The 21,453-nt window shown below is 46.9% G+C and overlaps 1 protein-coding gene across 3 annotated transcripts in view; it reads right to left on the reverse strand.

Moving 5' to 3' along the window:
• The window catches only part of LOC127584604 (ras-GEF domain-containing family member 1A-like), a 63,468-nt gene that overhangs the window by 29,543 nt on the left and 12,472 nt on the right, over positions 1-21,453 (reverse strand). Inside the window, exon 1 of one of the 3 annotated variants that reach the window (XM_052041388.1) lies at positions 2,114-2,199. The exons of the other annotated variants lie outside the window; for them this stretch is intronic. Coding sequence (XP_051897348.1) covers positions 2,114-2,119 — 6 coding nt within the window. The 5' untranslated portion in view covers positions 2,120-2,199. Of the gene's footprint in view, positions 1-2,113; positions 2,200-21,453 lie in introns of those variants that run through there. 3 annotated transcript variants of the gene reach the window in all.

Raw genomic sequence — 21,453 nt, forward strand, 5'->3', positions numbered from 1 at the left:
ATGGCATTTAATTGAAAAAGGGTGAATTCTCCTACATGTTGCACCACGATAAATACGCTGTGTACTTCAGAGTGTAATGACTTTAAGTGTTAACAGCTGCCATACAACATTAATAATAACCCAGTCCTACCCTGCAACACCCAGTGTTTGACATCATAATTGCTTGGAACAATTTATGCAGAAATTATATTAAACCAGAGCACAAACTATCTGAACTTAAAAACAACCTTATAAAACATGAGAAATATGAGGAGCAGTTGCTAATTCAGCCCGGTGGACCTACTCCACCCTACAGTTAGATCAAGGCTGGTCCAATGCCTAAACCACTTTCCTACCTGATTCACAAATCCCTCCATTCCCTTCCAATCCCTGGCCATCCTTGACCCTCTGGGGTAGAACATTTCTACAATGCACAACCTCCTGAGTGAAGATATTTTTTTTCCTCATCCTGACCTAAGTGGCCAACCTCATCCAACCAAAACACTCCAGCTGTGAGAAACAGCTTCTCAGCATTTACCCTATGAAGTCCTTTTCTATTGAGATTAATGAACCCTGAACATCATTACACTGCCTAATGACTTTAAGCTTCTTAATGTTTCTACTTTCAGCGACTTCTTCTTACTTTAACAAGGTAAATTCTTATCTCTAACACTCTGCAATAGGAAATGTTCCTTAGAGATTCACATTCAGCTGTAGACCAAGAAGAATTGCAATCCCTGAGGCCGGTGTTACAAGACCTAGAACAGATGATGTACCCTGTATTCCTCTCACCCAGGTTGACGGAGGGGGTCTACTCAAAGGTGCCAGTCAGCTAGCCAGTGAGAGGTTGCTTGCTGTGGGTGACCACAAGGGTACAGCTAGTACAGCTGCTGCCTCACAGCTCCAGCAACACGGGTTCAATCCTGACACCCTGGTGCTTGTCCTCTGTGGACTTTGCACATTCTCCCTGTGACAGTGTGGGTTCCCTGATGCCTTTGGTTTCCTCCCACATCCCAAAGATGTGCAGGTTAGTAGTTAATTCCCTGTTGTAAATTGCCCCCAGTGTGCAGAGGAGTGATAGAAACTGGGGGGAGTGATGGGAATGTGGGGAGAATAAAATGGACTAGCGTAGAATTACTCTAAGTGGGCGCTTGATGGACTTGGTGGACTGAAGAGCCTGTTTCTGTGCTGGATGACTCTGAGCGGGCTGGTTGTAATTACCCTCCGCCATTTCTCTTTGCCTCTTTCCCTGAAGCTAGCTGGAGGAACTCCAGAGGGCTGGGTCCATGAAAATGCCCATGAGTCCGCTGGAAGCAAGGGGGCAAAGTGCCCAACGATGTTGTGGTCCTTGTACAAGAAGGATACATGGCCGCTTGGGTTAGATTCGAAAGCCAAGACGTCTCCTAAACTCACCTGCCTTTCTTCCACTGCCCTCACCCACACCGACCCAACAAACTCCCCCCCCCCCCCTTACTAATTCTAGGAGGCAAAGATCTTACATTCAAGTTGTGTTGTGCCAACACCTGTGGAAGGTACCAGTAATTTTGTGATGGTGCCTTAGACACGCATAGTAAATGCACAAGGTTACCCCCATGCACAATGATATGTAAAACACTGAGCTTCACGTGTTTCATGAGGCTGACACGTTGCCGCTGACATTTGGCTCTGACATCAGACTTTATTGATTCTGTGTTCCAGTCACATTTGCAAATAAAAGCATCACGGAACCGGTGTTCAGTCTGTAAATAGACGCTTGGTATTTTTGCCATGGGCAGTGGCTGCTACACTTGAACTTGGAACTACAACACTCTGTGCTTCAACAGCACCTTGAAAACACAGCAGCAATGTCTCTTCTCTGCGTCCTAGTGTCATGACTCGCCACCACATACGAGCCAGCGATGCATCAGAGTGTGGTCCCATCTCACTGCCTGCGCCTCTATTCTCCTCTCTCTGCCACATGGAGGAGATCCTCCGGCCGCCTGCAATCCCCCTTTCACAAAGCTGCCTCACATTTGGAGACGGACACAATCTCCATCCCCGACTTCATTCCACAATCACACTTGATGGCAAAGTTCCAAGTATTTTTTTTTAATCAACATTAATTTTGTGTAATTAAATCTAGTGAAAGACTTACATTCATATGGCACCCTTCATGAATTCTTGATGTCCTCAAGCGAAGTGACCCAGGGTTAATGAAGCCACATCATACCTCAGACCCTAAGGACTTAACAACTAATGAAGTGCCTCTGAAGTGCAGTAATGCAGGAAAGAGAGCAGCCAATTAACGCACAGTACAGTCCTACAAATAGCAAGTAATCTATTATTAGCGAATGGGTGAAGGATGAATATAGGCAGACCGTTCTGGTTAAATATCCCTACTCTTCAAAATAGTAGCTTGCTTTCATTTACTTCCATCTGAGGAGGGCTGTGGGTTAAATATGTGGGTTATGTAAACGGGTCGACGTAAGATGTGCATGGATATATGGTGAAACAGGAAGTTTCATGGGCTGAATTAGCACCAGACTGCTGTCTGTCTATGCATCCTAAAAGGAACATTACCTATGCCTTACTGCCGTCTGCTGTTTATTATCTTTCTCTGGTACCACTCAGAATCTAGGGGTGAGCTGGTCCCTGGACTCTACCCTTGCATTTGCTAAGGAGCACAGTGGATGAGAATTCCTTCAGCCATCAAGTACCCATCTATATTAATCCCATTTACCAGCTCTTGATCTGTAGCCAACTATTCCTTTGCAATTTAAGTGTTTGTGCAGATACTTCTCAAATGCTGGGAGAGTACTTGCCTCCAGCACCCGTTTCAGATGGTAGGTCCCGATTCCAACCACCCACTGACTGAAAAAAAATTCTTCCTTGATCCTCTCTAAGCCTCTTACTATTACCTTAAACGTTTGCTCACTGGTTACAGATACCTTTGCTAAGGGAAAAGGTTTCCCACTATATTGGATTACTTCCCTTCATTAGTCAGGGCAAAGAATAAACAGCAGGGAGGTTATGATACAACTTTACAAAACATTGGTGGGGCCACAGCTGGAGAACTGTGTACAGTTCTGGTCACCGCTCTGTAGGAAGGATGTTGAATGCATTGGAGAGGGTGCAGAGGAGACTCACTAGAATGTTGCCTGGGATATAATGTTTCAGTAATTGAAGACAGACTGGAATCGGCTGGGTTTTGTTTCTCGAAGCAGTGGAGGCTGCGGGGGGCCTTATAAGAGGTGTACAACATTCTGAGGGACATTAATATGTGCACTTAATTTGCCAACGACAAGTGCTGGAAAGTGGATTAGCACGGATGAGTAGACGATGGCTGATATAAACATGATTGGACTGAAGGTCCTATTTCTGTGGCAGTGTTACTCTAGGACTCCCACTGCCTGCAACCGCCCAGTTCTGTAGCCCTCACGTGTGAGGAGCAGTGGTGGGCCCGAGGATGTTCCCCATACTCACACAGTTCAGATGAGGAACTGGCTCCGGAGAGACACTGGTGGGGAAACCCACATCTCACTGCAAGTGTCCAACGACTCGACGAGCCTTAGCACACAGGAAAAGGCGTACGTTTACCACGCTGAGGTTAGTCTGAAGAACAATATCAGGTCGCCCACTTAGGGCAAAGATAAGAATTTTTTTTTCCTCAGGTGTTTGTGAGTCTTTGGAGCACTTCCTCAAGCGGCGATGGGACCAGGATACTTTTAAGGCAGAGGTTAATAGGTTCTTGATAAGTAAGAGGGTGTGTGTGTGTGTGTGTGTGTGTGTGTGTGTGTGTGTGTGTGTGTGTGTGTGTGTGTGTGTGTGTGTGTGTGTGTGTGTGGTAGGATGGATGGGGGATTTGTGAAAAGTCACTGTGGGTAGATGGGCACGTAGAGGTGAGATTACAATCAGATCAGCCATGACTTTATTAAATGGGGGAGCAGGCTTGAGTGACTTACTCCTGTTCCTCATTCATATGTTTACATAAAGCTCTAAGCAGTCCCGGTAATCCTCCTGGAGAGCAGTGAAATGTAGCAGCCAATGTGTGCACAGTAAGCTCCCACCAACAGCAACACAATGACAAGCAGAGAGCCTGTTTCCATGATGTTGATCAGGGGATGTAGCCTGGGCCCAGCACACCAGAGGAATCTCCACAGCTTTTCTTTGGAATAAGGGCCCATGGGATCTTTTACTCCCACCTGTGTGTGAGCAGGCGGATCTCCAGTTTAATGCTGCTCCTCTGACAGTGAAGCACTCCCAGAGAATCATACAGCACAGAAACTGGCCCTTTTGGCTCACCTTGACCCTGACGATCATGAAGCCTACCTACACTAATCCCACGACTGCATTAGGACCATATCCCTCTCTGCCTTTCCAATCTAAGTACCTGTACAATGCCTTCTAAACATTGTAATTGTGTCTGCCTCCACCACTTCCAATGGCAGCTCGATCCAGATAACCACCACCCTCTGTGTGGAAAACTTACCCCTCAGATCGCCTTTAAATTTCTCTCTAGTTCCAGACCCTCTGGTGCTCACCAGTTCCAAACTCCCCTGCCCTGGGAAGAAGGTTCTGACTGCCAGTCTTATCCACTGTGCTGCTCAGGAAATGCTAGTGCCAGTGGCATCAGGATCGGGAGGGGCAAGTGGCCCTTTTCCAAGGACAGTTGGCCGGCACAGTGGTGCAGCTGGCTCACAACTCATGATCCTGGTTCAATCTTGACCTCCGGTGCTGTCTGTGTGGAGTTTGCACGTTCTCCCTGTGACTGCAGGGGTGCTCCGGCTTCTTCCCACGTCCTAAAGACGTGCAGGTTAACTGGCTGCTGTAGATTGCCCATGGTATGTCGGTGAATGGTAGGATCTCGAGGGGGTCGATGGGAAACTGCGGAACGTAAATGGGCTTGGTGTAAGTGCGTGATTCACGTTTAGCAGAGGTACGATGGGCTGAAGGGCAGATTTCCGCACTGTATGATTCCATGACATGTCACGTACAGCTGTACAAGACATTGGTGAGTCCACACTTGGAGTATTGTGTGCAGTTCTGGTTGCCCAGCTATAGGAAGGACGTCATTAAGCTGGAAAGAGTGCAGAAAAGGTTCACGAGGATTTCACTGGGACTGGAGAGCTTGAGTTATAAGGAGAGACTGGAAAGGCTGGAACTGTTTTCCCTGGAGTGTAGGAGGCTGAGGGGTGACCCTCTAGAGGTTTATATAAGGCGGATGGTCATGCTCTCTTTACCAGGGTAGGGGAGTCTAAAAATAGAGGGCGCAGGTTTAAGATGAGAGAGGAAAAGTTTAAAAGGGATCTGAGGGGCAACTTTTTCCACACAGAAGGTGGTGGGTATATGTAACGAGCTGCTGGAGCAAGTGGTGGAGGCGGGAACAATTATAATGTTTAAAAGGCATTTGGACAGATACGCGGATAGGAAGGGTTTAGAGGGATATGGGTAAAACGCAGGCAAATGGGACCAGCTCAGGTAGGCAACTTGGTTGGCATGGATGAGTTGGGCCGAAGGGCCTGGTTTCCACGTTGGATTACTCTCTGACAGTAGACCGCGGAATAAGCATGGAACTCAGAATAATGGACTGGGATATTGTGGCACGGGTTGAAATTCATCGTCCCCAATAAATCCCTTAATGCAAGTGCAGTTAAACAGGAAAGAGGGAATACGAGACCGAGATCTCGGCAAGTATAAAAATAGAAAGTAACAATTTCCTATAAAAAGCAGATGTCAAAGGAAACAATGGAATTCTGGATTATTGTGGTTGAAGAGGCATGATAACGTAATACCAGAGAATGCTCTAAATGATTCCCTTGTGTAAAGGCTTCTAAATCATTCTGAGAAGCATCTTCTTCAAAAAAAGAGTTAAGGGGATTAAAGGGAATGAGGAATTCACACTGATGAATGCACAGGTTACCACAGAGTGGTGGCTGGGGGATTGGGACACTGACAGAGTGCAGGGCAACAGGTTCGAACTGATTTACAGCACAGAGCAGGGCCCTGTGAAATCGGTCACTCTTTCTTTGAAGGGCATCTTCTAAGAAATACTGAACATGAAAGCTGAGCTGAGGAGAAAGGAAAAAGTGGGGGAAAAAAATCACTGCAGATGTTGAAACAAAATTGGATGGAAACAAAATCCAGGAATTAATGGTTAACGATTTAGCAACTGTGCACCTGACATCAAACCAGGAATACTGACAACCTGGGATTTCACGTCCACGACCTCCCTGATGTCGACCGTTAATGCTTTGGGCTTGTTGGGTTACATGATATGTGCTCCCAGCAAGTTAAAGGGGGAGCTGATGTGAGACTTTTACACTCAGAAAAACCAAGAAGAAACAGGGTGGCATCAAGGGACAGGGAAATGGCAGAGGAGTTGTCAACATAGCTGGACAGGTGGAAGACCTCACTCCACAAGCCTATTCTAGTGCTTTGATGATATAACATTGTCAGCTGACATGCAGGGTGAGGGAGTCCAGTAGGTTTAATCTACTTAGACTTCAGCCATGACCTTTGACACAGTAACACACAGGCGATTATAAGATCAAAGTGCAGAGCTCTTAAATGTGTGAATAACCAGCTGAGTCAGAGTGCAGAGGGAGCAGGTTCCTTCAGCAGTGTCAAAGCAGAAAGTGGGGCCCTCAGTGATCAGTTCTGGACCCATTAATGTTGATGTAGGGAAATGGGGGAAGGGGCATTAGAGACCACACTGGTGGTAACGATTTGTGGGGAGATGTTTGACCTGGCAGAGGAAGGGAGGTACATGGAGCCACAGAGTGGGAGATGACACAATGCTGGGGGTGGGGGGGGGGGGGCTTTCCTTCATTGGGACAGATGCAAAGTTCTCTGGGGAAATGATACTAAGAATAGTGTGTGCGGCACAATCAGGAACTGTTTACAGAGGACCACACAGGAGAAAGGCTTGGACTTTTTCTGGGGAAGTGCCCTTAAATCAGTGCACAGATTTAACAAGTTTTTGGTTGATGTCTTATAGATCCAAACAGCATTGTTTAGTTTGTACAAAGCCCCAACGTTCCACTCCTAGTTCACCTCTGGACACAGTAAGCATACTAGTAAGCAGGCCTTTACACAGGTACAAATGAGGCGAATTGCATCAAGTACCTGCATTGTCAAGAAAGGCAGGAGCTTGTGAAGGACTTCACTGAAGATTCTCAATCCTCCTTTCTCAGTGAGAAACAGTTTAATTTTTGATTTAATAACCTTGTTTTGTGCAAAATGCTTTGCCGTACAACACTCACTACCTTCCAGAGTGCTTTGAGATATGATCAGGTGCTAGGCAAACAACATGCTGATTTGCTAAACAAACACAATACTTCTCCTTGTGAAATGCATTTCAGATCCAGATAATTTCATTGTTCATTGTGGAGTAAACAAATTCCTCCAGTAAATATTTTCAAACCAAAGTGTTGGCATTTCTCTTAGATCAGCATTGTGAAATCCACACACACAAATGTGATATGACAAGGAAGTTTTTCAAGGGAGGTTATGAAATGTAACCATGCACACATTCACGCACTCTATATACACAAAGGTAAGTGAACAGAGACTCACACGCATAGATGACCAAATGCATGCATAAATCTCACACACACACACACACACACACACACACACACACTCACAAAAGCAAAGGGAGAACACACACTGGAGAGAGGGCAGTGGAGATTGGGATGTTGCCTGGATTGGAGAGGGATTGGTGAGGCTGGGCTTGTTTTCCTTGAAGTGAAGAAGGCTGTGGTTGAATTGACAAAAGAATATTTAAAATTATGAGAGGCGTAGATAGGGTAGATAGTGACAAACTTTTTTTTCCCCATTGAAGGTAATCAAAACCAAGTAGGCATAGGTTTAAGGTGAGAGGAAGGAGTTTTAAAAGAGATCTGAGGGAACCTTTTTTTTACACAAAGAATGGTTGATATCTGGAACTCGCTGTCAGAGGAGGTTCTGGAGTCAAATACAAACACAATTTTTAAGAGGCTTTTAGACAGACACTTAAGTAGGCAAGACATAGGAGGATACACTTCTGATAGGCAAAAAGGTCGGGCATGGTCATGGTGGGCCGAAGGGCCTGTTTTTATGGCTTATGACTCGATGACCCTCTGACTCTGTGACACGCAGACACAAGAAGTTCACATGCACACACATTCATTCACACATATGTACGCACACATGCGCACACACTCACGTGTGTGCTTGTGCACACACATATATGTAGAATAGCAAAATGTAGCACAGCGGTTAAATTACTGGATTAACAGTCAAAGTTCCGACTATTGAAACATGAGTTCAAATCTCACGACGTCAGCTGGGGAATTTAAATTCAAGTAATTAAATAAAGAATTTAACATAAAGCTAGTCTCAGTTATGGTAACCATGAGTCTAGGAGATTGTTGTAAAAACCCATCTGGTTCACTCATGTTCTTCAGAAAGGAAATCTGCCTTCTTTCACTCGCATACAGAGCCATTCTGCAGATTACTATTAACCGTGTCCTCGGAAGGGGAGTAAATACGTCAGGGTAATAAATGGCACCATACCCAGTTATGTCCACATCTCGTAAATGAACAAATAAAAAGCACAAACACACAGGAGTGCAGATACCCCACACTCTTCACGGTCTACAGAAGTCCTGTGGTGCAGCCAACAGGCCTCTGTGATCGAATGGTTAAACCTTGGATGCCAACTCCCCTGCAAAGAAATTATTTGTGGAGCAGTCATATCAAACCCCAGGCCTGACCTTCCCCACTAGATGCTGACAGATAAACAATCTGCTCACTGGTTCAACAGTGTTATTCAGAATTAGCACATTTCAAACATTCAAATGTGTGGTGCGTGGCTAATTCAGTAATTTATTCCAATAACAGCCGGCAAACATCAATCAAATCCACAGGATGCCAACGTCACACGCCACCTCCTCCAGACTGAACTCTTATTCACGTCACTAATACCAAGCAGAGGCTCTGCGCCTGTACCCTGATACCATCTTAACTGTGACCCACAAACATAACACAGACAGGCAGATGAAGTCAGTGGAATAATGATGAATGAGCAGCTGTCAACAAATTGACAAAAGAGGTGAGAAAGTAAAACAGGTGGAAACTTCCCTGGGAGCAGGAGCAGCGAAGCACAGGTTGTTTGTGACTTTGTCGAATGCTGAGTGAAATATCGGAGGGTTTGCCCATCTCCCACTACCCCACAGCAGAAGGTGGATGGTATACCGCCCGCTCAGTGGGATCTCCAGCCCAGCTTGGGGACATCCAGAAGCAGAAAGAGGCAAAAGGTCTTTTCCAAAAAGTACAGGGAAGTTACCTTCCACCAAATTCCTGGGATTGTGCAAATAGCTCAGTTTGCAAAGGTGTGTTCTAAATTTAGTCAAACAGGACTTACCTATAACAATGATGCAACGGGAATTTTCAGTTAGATAGCAACTCCAGTCTAGGAATTTTCAGTTAGATAGCAACTCCAGTCTAGGTGTTTTCAGTTAGATAGCAAGACCAGGTTAAACAAAATTTGATACTAAGACACAGAGATATTAAATTAGCTGGCAAAAAGCTTGGTCAAGGAGATTGATTTTAAGGAGCAGCTTAAAGAGAGGTGGAGAAGCCATGACATTTAAGGAGTGAATTACTCCAGGATATTGGCAATTGAAGGCACATCCGCCAATGGTGGAATGAAGGAAATTAAGGATGATTGTGAGACTGGAACTGGAGGGGCACAGAGACTGAGGATGCACGATCTGCTATCAATGAAAGATATAGTGCACACAGATCTTTCAAAACCATTCTGAACTCAGAGCTCCGTGTATGAGCTACCACACTGATGCCCTTGTCACATTCAACTTCAAAAACCTCAACCTCATTTGCAAAGTTTCCTTTCAACCTCTACAATTGTCTCCAATACCCTTCCATGCATTCCACTATGGACAACGGCCTTACTGTATCCCTCCATCCATCAAACTTCACCACCGGGGGACAACGTGTGCCAAGCCGCATATAAAAGGTGAAAGTTCAGACAGTACAGCACTGAGGTGCTTCCCTCAGGAGACAGGTTTACTGTACCAGGCGAGGTGTGATGTTATTGGTATGGTACATGGGGATGAGTGCCAGCCTTACAGTACCACAAGTTGTGTGATCTCAGTGGCATTGTACGAGGGGCTGTGGGCAAGTCAGATTGTATCAGGAGCCATGTGATCTGTGCTACTGTAAGAAGAGATGGATGACTACTTATTATATCAGGAGTTGTGTTATATTAGTAGCACTGTACCAAGTGTTGGATGTCAACCTTACTGTACCAGGAGCAGTGTAACATCGGTGGCACTTTATGAGGAGATGGATGCCAGCTTTGGTATATCAGAAATGGTGTGAATTCAGGGCTTTGTGTGAGGGGCTGCATGTCAGCCTTAATGCACCAGGAGTAGTATGAGATCAGCGGCTCTCTACAAGGGTTTGAGTGATAGCCTTACTGTACCAGGAGTAGTCTGATATCAGTGGGAGTGTATAAGGAGCTGTGTACAACTTACTGTACTGGGAGCAGTGAACTAGTACAGCACTGTGCACTATGGTACGATTCCTCATGTTATATTGATTTCTTGCGTCTGGCCTCCTTACAGATCTTCTGGAGTTATGCAAAGGAATGTGGTAAACATTTTGGCAGTTACGATGCTATTGTTGAGTATTTGGCAATCTGCCAGCTTCCGTGTGTGTTTGCCAAGTGCTGCTCTGACTCATTGGTCCCTGTGCCTGCACTGTTAACCTCCAAAAGAGCTACCAATGACAGAAAACACATACAAAACATCATGCGGAATTATCACCGTAAAACAGGACAGGCCTGATCAGCAACAGGTCTATCAAGTCCACTGAAAGGACTTAAAAATAGAGGTCCACGTACAGTATACTAAAGTGGTTTTATTGTTCTTGAGTTGACCCTTTCTCCCCTGTGTAGGATGTCACTCCCTCTTATTGCCTGAAGAAGATTCAATGGGATTGTGTCTGAGATTCTTCACCAACAATAACAAGAACTTGCATTCATATAATGCCTATAAAATATCGAAGTGTCCTAGGATACCCAAAAGGTGCATTATCAAACCCGATGAAATTTGATACCAAACCACAGCAAGTGACTCTGGTATAAGTAAGGGAGGCAGCGAGGCTTATGGTGAAAATTACAGAGCTCAGGGCCTTGTTAGGTAAAGGCACAGTCAGCAGTGGGGAGGATTAAAACGGGTGTTGTGAAAAGGACTAAAATTGGAGGAGAGCACGGAATCACAAGGCCACACCCCTTCCAAATGCCACGGTGGAGTCAATCACCCATTGTTCCTGTTCCAAGACTTCCACATCCTGGAAATCAGGGAATCAGAGCACCGAAGGAGGTGACTCAGGTGGTTTTACCTGTGGAAGAGCCGTTGTATTAGTCTCACTCCTTTGTACTTTCCCCATCGCCCTATTATTCGTCCCCAAGTACTTCAAGTCTCATCCAGCTGCCAGGCGAACGAGTGGGACTTCTGATGTGCCCACTATGTGTCTGCACGTTCCAGGTGCAAGGTGAAGGTGCCAATCTTTCTGCCAGTCATTGAATATCGTGAAGTAGTTTCCTGGTGCCACTTCCAAAGTGCCACGCACCATTGGTTCACCCTCTGCAGACTGGTGTGCAGAACCAGAGCAGTTCCTGCATCGCACTGTGTTGCATTGATGCTGCCTCTGCATTGCACCAAGCTGTAGGAGCACTGCTTCTGCAGAATGCCTTGCTGCACTGGTGCTGCTTCTGCACTTGGTGTGGTGCAGTGACATGCTGCATTGATGTTACTCCTGCCAAGTCCCACGTTGCTTTAGCTTTGCTTCTGCAGAACACTGCTGCATTGGTGCTGCTCCTGCAGAGCACTCTGCTGCAGTGGTGCTACTTCTGCAGAACACCTTATCATTTTTATTTCTTTTATCCCTGGGAAAGGCCGGCATTGATTGCTCTTTCTCAATTGTCCTCGAGAAGATGGCGGTGAGCCCCCTACTTGAACCCAAGCAGGTTGTGAGGAAGATAGTCCAACAGTGTTGTTGAGCGGGCAGTCTCAGGACGCAGACTCAGTGATGATGAAGCACCAGCAGTATATTCCACGTCAGGGTGTTGTGTTAACTGGAGGGGAAGCTACAAGTGGTGATGTTCCAATGCAACTGTGGCACTTATCTTTCTTGTTCCCAGGTTAGGGAGGAGTTGCTGAATAACCCCAATGAGTAACTGCAAATGGAACATAATGCAGTCACTGTGCACTAGTGGTGGAGGGAGTGAATATTCAGGGTGGTGGATGGGGTAACAGAATCCTTGTGATTCAGGAAGCTATAGAAAACAGCAAAGTCACAGCTGCGTTAATACTATGTTTTAAATGAGGCCTGAATGCCTTTCAATAATCGCCCATAATTGCTGCTTTGGAACAACTCTTCTGTGCTTTTTTAATGACGCCACACATTGAGTTAGTCAAGCATTTGAAGTGCATTTTCTGTCCTCTGCATTATTTTTCTAGAGGCGGCAAAGTCAATACTTCATGCTGGTAAAACCTTTGAATCCATCTTCAAACACAGCATTGGCCACACCCCCCTCCTCCACACACCCCCATCCTCCACACTCGTCTCCAGCTTGTGCCCCAGTACCAATCTGGTCCCCCTCCCTTTTCTCCACCATTTTAAGCAGAGCTCTTACCCACAACAACACCGCAATCCCCTGCACAGCACTTCCTGTGACACAGCTTCCATTGCTTCTCTTAATTCTAACCCAGCTTCTTGCTCCGCCCCACAGTGTTCTCCGACAGCATCTTGTTTTTATTTTGCAGAATGCGCTGTACTAACACAGGGAGCTGTGGTCGATGTGCAGGACACCCACTGTGTCGTAAATCTATTGACTGACAATGAGAGGAACAACACAGCCAGTGTGTACACCAAATACAATGGACAAGGCTTGGATCATGCTGCACTAAACTTGTACCAGACTGGTGCTACTTCAACTCAAGCAGCTCTTTGATTCAAGCAACTGCTTGAATGCAACATCCCCACTGACTCCTGGGAATATCTGGCTCATGAGAAGGTACGTTCGGAATGGTATCAGGAACCTCGAGGTCATGCATTGGGATCACCAGGAGGGTTTGCACAAGGAGTGGTCTGCCCCCCAAATTATATCCCCCAACCCTTCAGCTACCACCTGCCCCATCCGTGGTAAAGTCAGCAGTTCCAACATTGGCCTCAGAGCCCACAACACTAGAGTGGAAGTAAGTCAGCTTTGACCCTGAGGAACAACGTAAGAGGAAATGAGAGGATGCAAGTTCTCTAGATGTCTTGGCCAACAATCCTTCCTCAACAACACTGCTGTTGACAGAATAAAAACAAACCAGTTTCATGGGATCATGCTATGTAAAAAAATGTCTGATGCATGTGTCTCTGCAACCACAATGAATTCACTTCGAATTCAGTAATCACTTAGAAAGCACTTTGGAGTAGCTTGAAAAACACGATTCGCATATCAAAATATATTAAAACTCCAATAATCTGCCATTTGATTAATCGGAAATCCCAATGGTTTGGCATCTTTCTCAGTCCTGGCTCCCATGCTCCCTCTAACACTCCAGGGTCCCGATTCCCTCACTCCCTTGAAATTCATCGGTGTTGCCTTTCCACACTCCTTTGAATCTAACGGGCTCTGTTTCCTGTGCCCCTTTTAAACTTACTGGGTTCACTGACAAATTTATTAAACTTCTGGAAAAAAAAAGTGAGTTGAAGGTGTGTTGGGAATGTTAATTGGAATTACAACCAATGGAATGGACAATCCGCACTAAAGTCCTGAGGATGCTAGATTGATGGAGCTTTACTGTGTCAGCCTATGAATTGGCCTGTTGGCTTAACAGTTGACGGCAATCAGGCACCCTAAAGAACTGTAGTCTGTGGACCCTTGTGGCTCATCATGGGATCAGGTGGAGAAGTCACCGTCCTCATTGTACACAAGTCTTAGACCACTATATTTATAGATTTTATCTCATCTCTGTAATGGTCTCGTTTTGTGGTATCAGGGGTGCTGTATAAAAGAAATAGGACCGGAGTAAGCCATCCCGCCCTTCGAGCCTGCTCTGCCATTCATCAGAATAATCTGCTACCTCAGCACCATTGCCTAGCACCATCCCCCATGCCCTTGATTCCCTTAATTTCCAGAAATCTATTGATCTTGGTTCTGAATGAACACAATGACTGAGCCTCTGCAATGTCCAGGGTAGAGAATTCCAAAGGTTCACCAACCTCTGAGTGAAGAAAACACAGTCCTAAATGCCCACCCTCTTATTCTCAACTGTGTTCCCTGGTCCTAGACTTCTCAGTCAAGGGAACCACAACCTCCCTGCACCTTGTATGTCAATCCCTTTAAGGATTTTGTAAGTTTTGATGAACTCTCCACTCATCCTTCTGAACTCTTGAGGATACAGACTCAGTCTACTCAATCTCTCCCCCATATGGTGAACCAGCCATTCCTGGAACCCTTCTAATGAACCTTTGTTGCAGTCTCTCTGTGGTAAGTGTATCCTTCTATAAATCAGGAGTCCAGATAGAACATAGAACACTACAGCACAGTACAGGCCCTTCAGCCGACAATGTTGTGCCAACATTTTATCCTGTTCTAGGACCTATCTAACCCTTCCCTCCTACATAGCTGCCTATTTTTCTATCATTCATGTGTCTATCTAAGAATCTCTTAAATGTCCCTAATGTACCTGCCCCCACAATCTCTGCCGGCAGTGCATTCCACGCACCCACCACTCTCTGTGTAAAAAACTTACCCCTGACATCCCCCTTATACCTTCCTCTAATCACCTTAAAATTACGTCCCCTCGTGTTAGCCATTGTTGCCCTGGGAAAAAGTCTCTGACTGTCCACTCGATCTGTGCCTCTTATCATCTTGTACACCTCTATCAAGTCACCTCTCATCCTCCTTCTCTCCAAAGAGAAAAGCCCTAGCTCGCTCAACCTATCCTCATAAGACGTTCTCCAATCCAGGCAACATCCTGGTAAGTCTACACACAAAAATCCAGGGGTGATCACACCAAAGTGCTGTATAGCTGCAAGAAATTTCCTTACTCCTGTATTCAACCCCTCATATTATAAAGGCTATCTTACCATTTGCCCTCCTAGCTGGTTGCTTTACTTGCATGTTAGCCTGCCATGACTTGTGTAGATGCACCTTCAGATTCCTTTACAGATCAACACCATTCGATCTTTCACCATTTAAGAAATACTGATCAAGTCTGGGGTACCATGCCTCATTAAGGCATCCAGCTGTTAACCGGGAGGTATTTCTGGAATGATGGGTTGGCTACGGTGCAGAAGGCAATTGAACATGATGGTGGTGTCCATTAACGGCTGATCAACATTGCATTAGTTCACATAAGGTAAGAGTCTGCACTTCAGAAACTATTTCACTGACAATAAAACACTTGGGATGAACTGAGGTCATGAAAGGTGCTCAGCAGAGCCAACTCTTCCTTTCTTGTACCATTCTGGGTGGAAAAGGTATTCTTTGGATTGTTGGGGTTGTGTTACTGGACTGGATAGTGGCAGCCACGCAGTGCCGTGCTGCATAGATGGGTAACACCCACACTGAGCATCCGGCTACTGGTCACTGTGCATTAAATGGCCACGGCCTGGCAGTATTCTGGGCAGGCAACTGGGTTTCCCCAAGGGGAAGTCTGGTTGGTGGGGGGGGGGGGGGGGGGGGCAGAATTAGTGAGGTGATAGCAGGGAGGTCCTTGTGAGACCTCAGGCTTTGAGCAGCACAGCTGCTGTGATAATCCGTCGAGCTGGGGAGTGGGGAGCCAGAGAGCTGGAAAGGGAGGGGCTGGTTCTTCTAACATAAGAAATCAGAGCAGGAGGAGGGCTTTCAACTACTTGATCTTACTGCACTATTCAACAAGATCGTGACATTTTCCTGCCCTGTTCTCTCTTATTCCTCTAATATTGAGAGAGGGAGGGAGGGACAAATGGGAGGGGTCTGAGAGAGAAGGGGGTGGACTGAGGGGTATGGACTAAAGGAGGGCAATGAGGAAGGTGGTATGTGCAAGATATGTATTCATGTGTATAGTGTGTGTGTGTGCTGTCTGTGCATGTTTTCATATAGTGTGTGTGTGTGTGTGTGTTGTGCAGGTATGTGTGTGAGTATGGTGTGTGCTGTGTATGTGTGCATGTGGTATGTGTGCCTGCGTCTGTTCAGTGTGTGTATTATTAATGTATGCATGCAGGTACTGTGTGTGTGTGTAAGTAGTGTGTGTGCTGTGTATGTATGCATACCTGTGTCCAGTGTGTGTAATATTAATGTAGGCATGCATGTAGTGTGTGTGTATCAATGTGTGATTACAGCCAATCATCTTGGACCTCCTTGTCACTAGACCAAGACCTTGCCATGCCGAGGTGTCTGATAGTTGGTGTGTAACGGCTGGCCCACATTGAAAAGAAATCAGGCAGAAGCATCTTCTGCTCCCCTCCTGCACTGGAAGCATCCTCAATCCTGAGGGACTGCCAAAGAAGAAGAAATTTGGAGAGCTGCCAAAACTAACAGGAGTTGATGGTGCACATCAGACAGTGTCATGCTCTGCACACCTCTCCGATCTGAATGTGTAGCATTGTCAAAATTTCTGTTAAAAACAACTAGAGTTCCTCTCCACTGACTCACCCTTCCAACCATAATCTCCCATTTGCTGCCGCGTTGAGTTCACTTTACCATTCTTTCCACTGTGGCTGTATTATGAGGAATATGTTAACTGAGTCACACTTCCAAAAAAACCAGCTGACAACCCAACTCCACTAAGCAGTCAGCCCCCGCTACAGAGCATAAGCTCCTGTCCCTCTCCCCTGTCAGTCATAGGCTTGCTGAGCAATTAATCACTGACAGATCAGCACCACGTCCCAGTCACACATTTTCTCTCTCTCGCGCTCTCTCACACGTATACACACACCACTCACTCACTAACAAATGCATTCCACACACACACAATCACTCACTCCTAAACAGACTCGCTTGTGCATGCACTCAAACACATCACACAGCACACCCACCCAAACACACACACAGCACACCCACTCACAAACACACACACCACACCCACTCACACACACACCTACTCACACAGCATACTCACAAACACACAGTACACCCACTCACACACACACCTACTCACACAGCACACTCACAAACACACACACACCACACCCACTCTCACACACCACACCCACTCACAAACTTACACACACACAATCACTAACAAACAAGCCCTCTTCAAATTGGGCCGACAGAAGACCACCACCCCAACACTCCTCTAAGTGACCTGTGAGATGTCAGATTTACTGCCAATCTCAGCAGACGTGTTCATTAGCAACAAGACATAAACCTGCGACCCCTATTGCCCGAGTCCTGTCATGTGAGATGCCTCCAGCTCGAGTGTGCAGATGGAATCCGCTCCTTCATGTTGGGCAGACTGAAGAAACCCTGACACCTACTTCAAGGGAAGCATGTTCCCAGCAGCATCTCTCAAAAGTCTCACAAATGCATCACCTAGACAACCAGCCAGAGTAACTGTGGTTAGTCAGGTTCTTGCTGCGAGTGAGACACAATAAGGTGTCAGTCAGAGGGAACAAAGCAGAGAACTTTGATGAAGGTGAGGGACAAATGTTGGCCAGGCCGCTGGGACCCTTTCAGTGCTCCCTTGGGATTCATTCTTCCGTTGACCATGAAGCAGGAGAGTGGACATCTGGTTCATGTGTGATGTTCCACCAAGGAGCTGCCTGCTTGACCATACAGATGCCGATCTGGCCCAGTTTGTGTGTTCAGGCTCTGCACTGGGATCAAACCCACAACCACCTGGCACAGCAGAGCAGCACAGTGATGCACCTGGTAGAGCCACTGCTTCGCGGCTCCTGGGACCTGCGTGCAATACCGATTTTGGGTGCTCTCTGCGTGGAGTTTGCATGTTCTCCCTGCGACTGCCTGGTCTCCTCCCAGGTGCTCCTATTCCCTTCCACATCCCAAAGATGTGCAGGTTGGTAGGTTAATTGACCACTGTTAATTGCCCCTTGTGTATATGCGAGTGGTGAAATATGGGGGTAGTTAGACCTTACGACCATAGGATATAGGAGCAGAGTTAGGTTATTTGGCCCATCGAGTCTGTTCCACCATTCAATTATGGCTGATAGTATTTAACCCCATTCTCCTGCCTTCTCCCTTAACCCCTTACCAATCAATCATTGCCTTCAGTACACCCAATAACTTGGCCTCCACAGCCCTCTGTGACAACAAATTCCATAGATTCATCACTCTCCGGCTTAAGAAACTCCTCCTCATCTCAGTCTTAAAGGGACATCCTTTGTTCTGAGGCTGTGCCCCCAGATCCTAGACCCGTTTAATAATGGAAACATCTCTCTGCATCCACTCTACCCAGGCCTTTCAGTATTCTGGAAACACAAGCGAGACTGCAGATGCTGGAAATCTGAAACAACACACACAAAATGCTGGAGGAACTCAGCAGGTCAGGCAGCATCTATGGAGGGAAATGAACAGTCAACATTTCGGGCCAAGGCCTTTCATCAGGACTGGGAAGGAAGAGGGCAGAAGCCAGAGTAAAAGGGTAGGAGGAGGGGGAAGAGCATGAGCCGGCAGGTGATAGGTGAGTCCAGGCGAGAGGGGGAAGGTAGGTGGGTAGAAAGGGAGAGATGTAAGAAGCTGGGAGGTGATAGGTGGAAGAGGCAAAGAGCTGAAGAAGAAGGAATCTGAAAGGAGAGGACAGTGGACCATGGAATAAAGGGAAGGAGGTGGGGAACCAGAGGGAGGTGATGGGCAGGTTGTGAGGGCGGGGGAGGGGAAAGAGAAGGGGTGAAGGGGCCACAGGATCGAGGGAAAACAAAGGGGGGAGGGGAAGGAAAAAACAGAGGGGAGGGGTTACTGGAAGGTAGAGAAAGCTATGTTGATGCCGTCAGGTTGGAGGCTACCAAGACGGAATATGACGTGTTGTTCCTCCAACCTGCATCTGGCCTCAGTGTGGTAGTTGAGGAGGCTGTGAATAGACACGTCAGTGTAGGAATGAGAAATGGGGAGATCTTGCCTGTTGCAGAGCGAAGGTGCTCAATGAAGTGATCCTCCAATCTGCGTTGGGTCTCACCGATGTAGAGGAGGCCACACCAGGAGCACCAATGGATTCACATGTGAAGCGGTGCCTCACCTGGAAGGACTGTCTGGGGTCCTGAATGCTGGTGAGGGAGGAGCTGTAGGGACAGGTGTAGTACCTTGTACAGTTGCAGGGATAGTGCTGGGGGGGGGGTCATTGGTGGGGAGGGACGAGTGGACAAGGGAGTCACGGAGAGAGCGATCCCTGCGGGAAGCGGAGAGGGGAGGGGAAGATGTGCCTGGTGGTGGGATCCCGTTGGAGGTGGCGGAAGCTGCAGAGAATGACATGTTGGATGCGGAGGCTCGTGGGGTGGTAGGTGAGGACAAGGGGAATCCTATCCCTGTTATTTTGGGGCGGGGGGGATGGGGTAAGGGCAGACTTGCGGGAAATGGAGGAGATGCAGGTGAGGGCTGCATTGATAGTAGTGGAGGGGAAACCCCATTTACTGAAAAAAAGGACATCTTGGATGTCCTGGAGTGGAAAGTGTCATCATGAGAACAGATACAGTGGAGGCAGAGGAACTGAGAGAAGGGGATGGCATCCTTGCAAGTGACATGGTGGGAAGAAGTGTAGTCAAGGCAACTGTGGGAGTCAAGGACATTCCAGGACATCCACCTCACCCTACCCTTTTATTCTGGCTTCTGCCCTCTTGCTTTCCAGTCCAGATGAAGGGTCTCGGCTCGAAATGTTCATTTCCCTCCGTAGACGCTACCTGACCTGCTGAGCTCCTCCAGCACTTTGTGCGTGTTGCTTTTCAGTATTTGGTAGGTTTCGATGAGATCCCCCCCTCATCCTTCTGAATTCCATTGAACACAGGCCCAGAGCCATCAAACGCTCCTCATATATTAAGCCTTTCATTCCTGGGATCATTCCTGTGAACCTCCCCTGGACTCTCTCCAGGGCCAGCACATCTCTCATTTGATACGGGGCCTAAAACTGCTCACAATATTCCAAATGCAGTGTGACCAACGCCTAATAAAAACTCAGCAGTACATCCTTGCTTTTATATTCTCGCCCCTTCAGAATGAATGCTGACGGGAATATGGGGAGAACGGGTTACAAGGAAAGTCAGTGGTTAAATAGGATTGCTCTGTGAGTCGGCACAGAGTTGATGGGCTGAAATGGGCATTTTCTATGTCATAATGAAATGTGGACATATAGTCTCCACCCTACACTTCAGAGGTGTTCCTTACATAATGCCACGGTTAAAAGCACCTCTACTCTAAATGGAGTTGAATCCAATTTGTGTAATGAGCTTCTCCAGGCAGGCACGGTAGTGTAGCGGTTAGCATAACGCTTTACAGTGCCAGTGACCCGGGTTCAATTCCGGCCACTGTCTGTAAGGAGTTTGAACGTTCTCCCTGTATCTACGTGGGTTTCCTCCAGGTGCTCTGGTTTCCTCCCACATTCCAAAGATGTACGTGTTAGGAAGTTGTGGGCATGCTATGTTGGCGCCGGAAGCGTGGCGACACTTGCGGGCTGCCCCCAGAAGACTCTCCGCAATGATGCATTTCACTGTGTGTTTCGATGTACGTGTGACTAATAGAGATATCTCATTAATCACCCACGTTACCACCACCCCACCCCATGGTTCTCTCTGCACGAGGTACCAACATTCCTCACACTAACCATTCCTACCAAAGGTGCTGGGGTGCAGTTCTGTTCCTCAGAGCTCAGCGGCCAAAGCCGACAGATGATGCCAAAAGCAGAGTGTAGCCGGGCCCAGTTCTGGCCTGACCTGAGCAGCATCAGGGCCTCGTGGAACAGATCACAACTGAGGACGATGGCCTCTTCCAACTCAATCCCACTCCAGAGACTTTAGCACCAAACCCCAGGCTAACATTCCAGTGGTGTACAATAAAATTCTGATATTCCGCTTTCCAGTTATTCGGAAATTCCGATGGTTTAGTGCCTGGCTGAGCAAGGCCTCATTTCCTGCACTCACTGGGTTCACTGGAAACTTTATTATAGCAGTATATAACATTTGTTTATTATACTGGTAAAAATCATCTAAAGAAATGTGAACAGTAAGTGGGTTGGGTGATATCCAATAGTCTGGAAAATCAGCTAGTCCAGCATCATTGAATTTCCGAGGATACCTGATTACTGGAGCTTTACTGCAGTGCTTTCAGATGAGGTGTTAGATACCTGCCCCGCCCACTGTTTCAGGTGAGGGGATAAAAGATTGCATGGTGATATCTTACTGAGACCGCAAGAAGCTGCAGAGAATTGTGGACACAGCCCAGTGCATCACAGACACCAGCCTCCCCTCCTTGGACTATGTCTTTACCTCTCGTTGTCTTGGTGT

This window comes from Pristis pectinata, chromosome 30, assembly GCF_009764475.1.
Source record: "Pristis pectinata isolate sPriPec2 chromosome 30, sPriPec2.1.pri, whole genome shotgun sequence".
Classification (NCBI taxonomy): Eukaryota; Metazoa; Chordata; class Chondrichthyes; order Rhinopristiformes; family Pristidae; genus Pristis; species Pristis pectinata.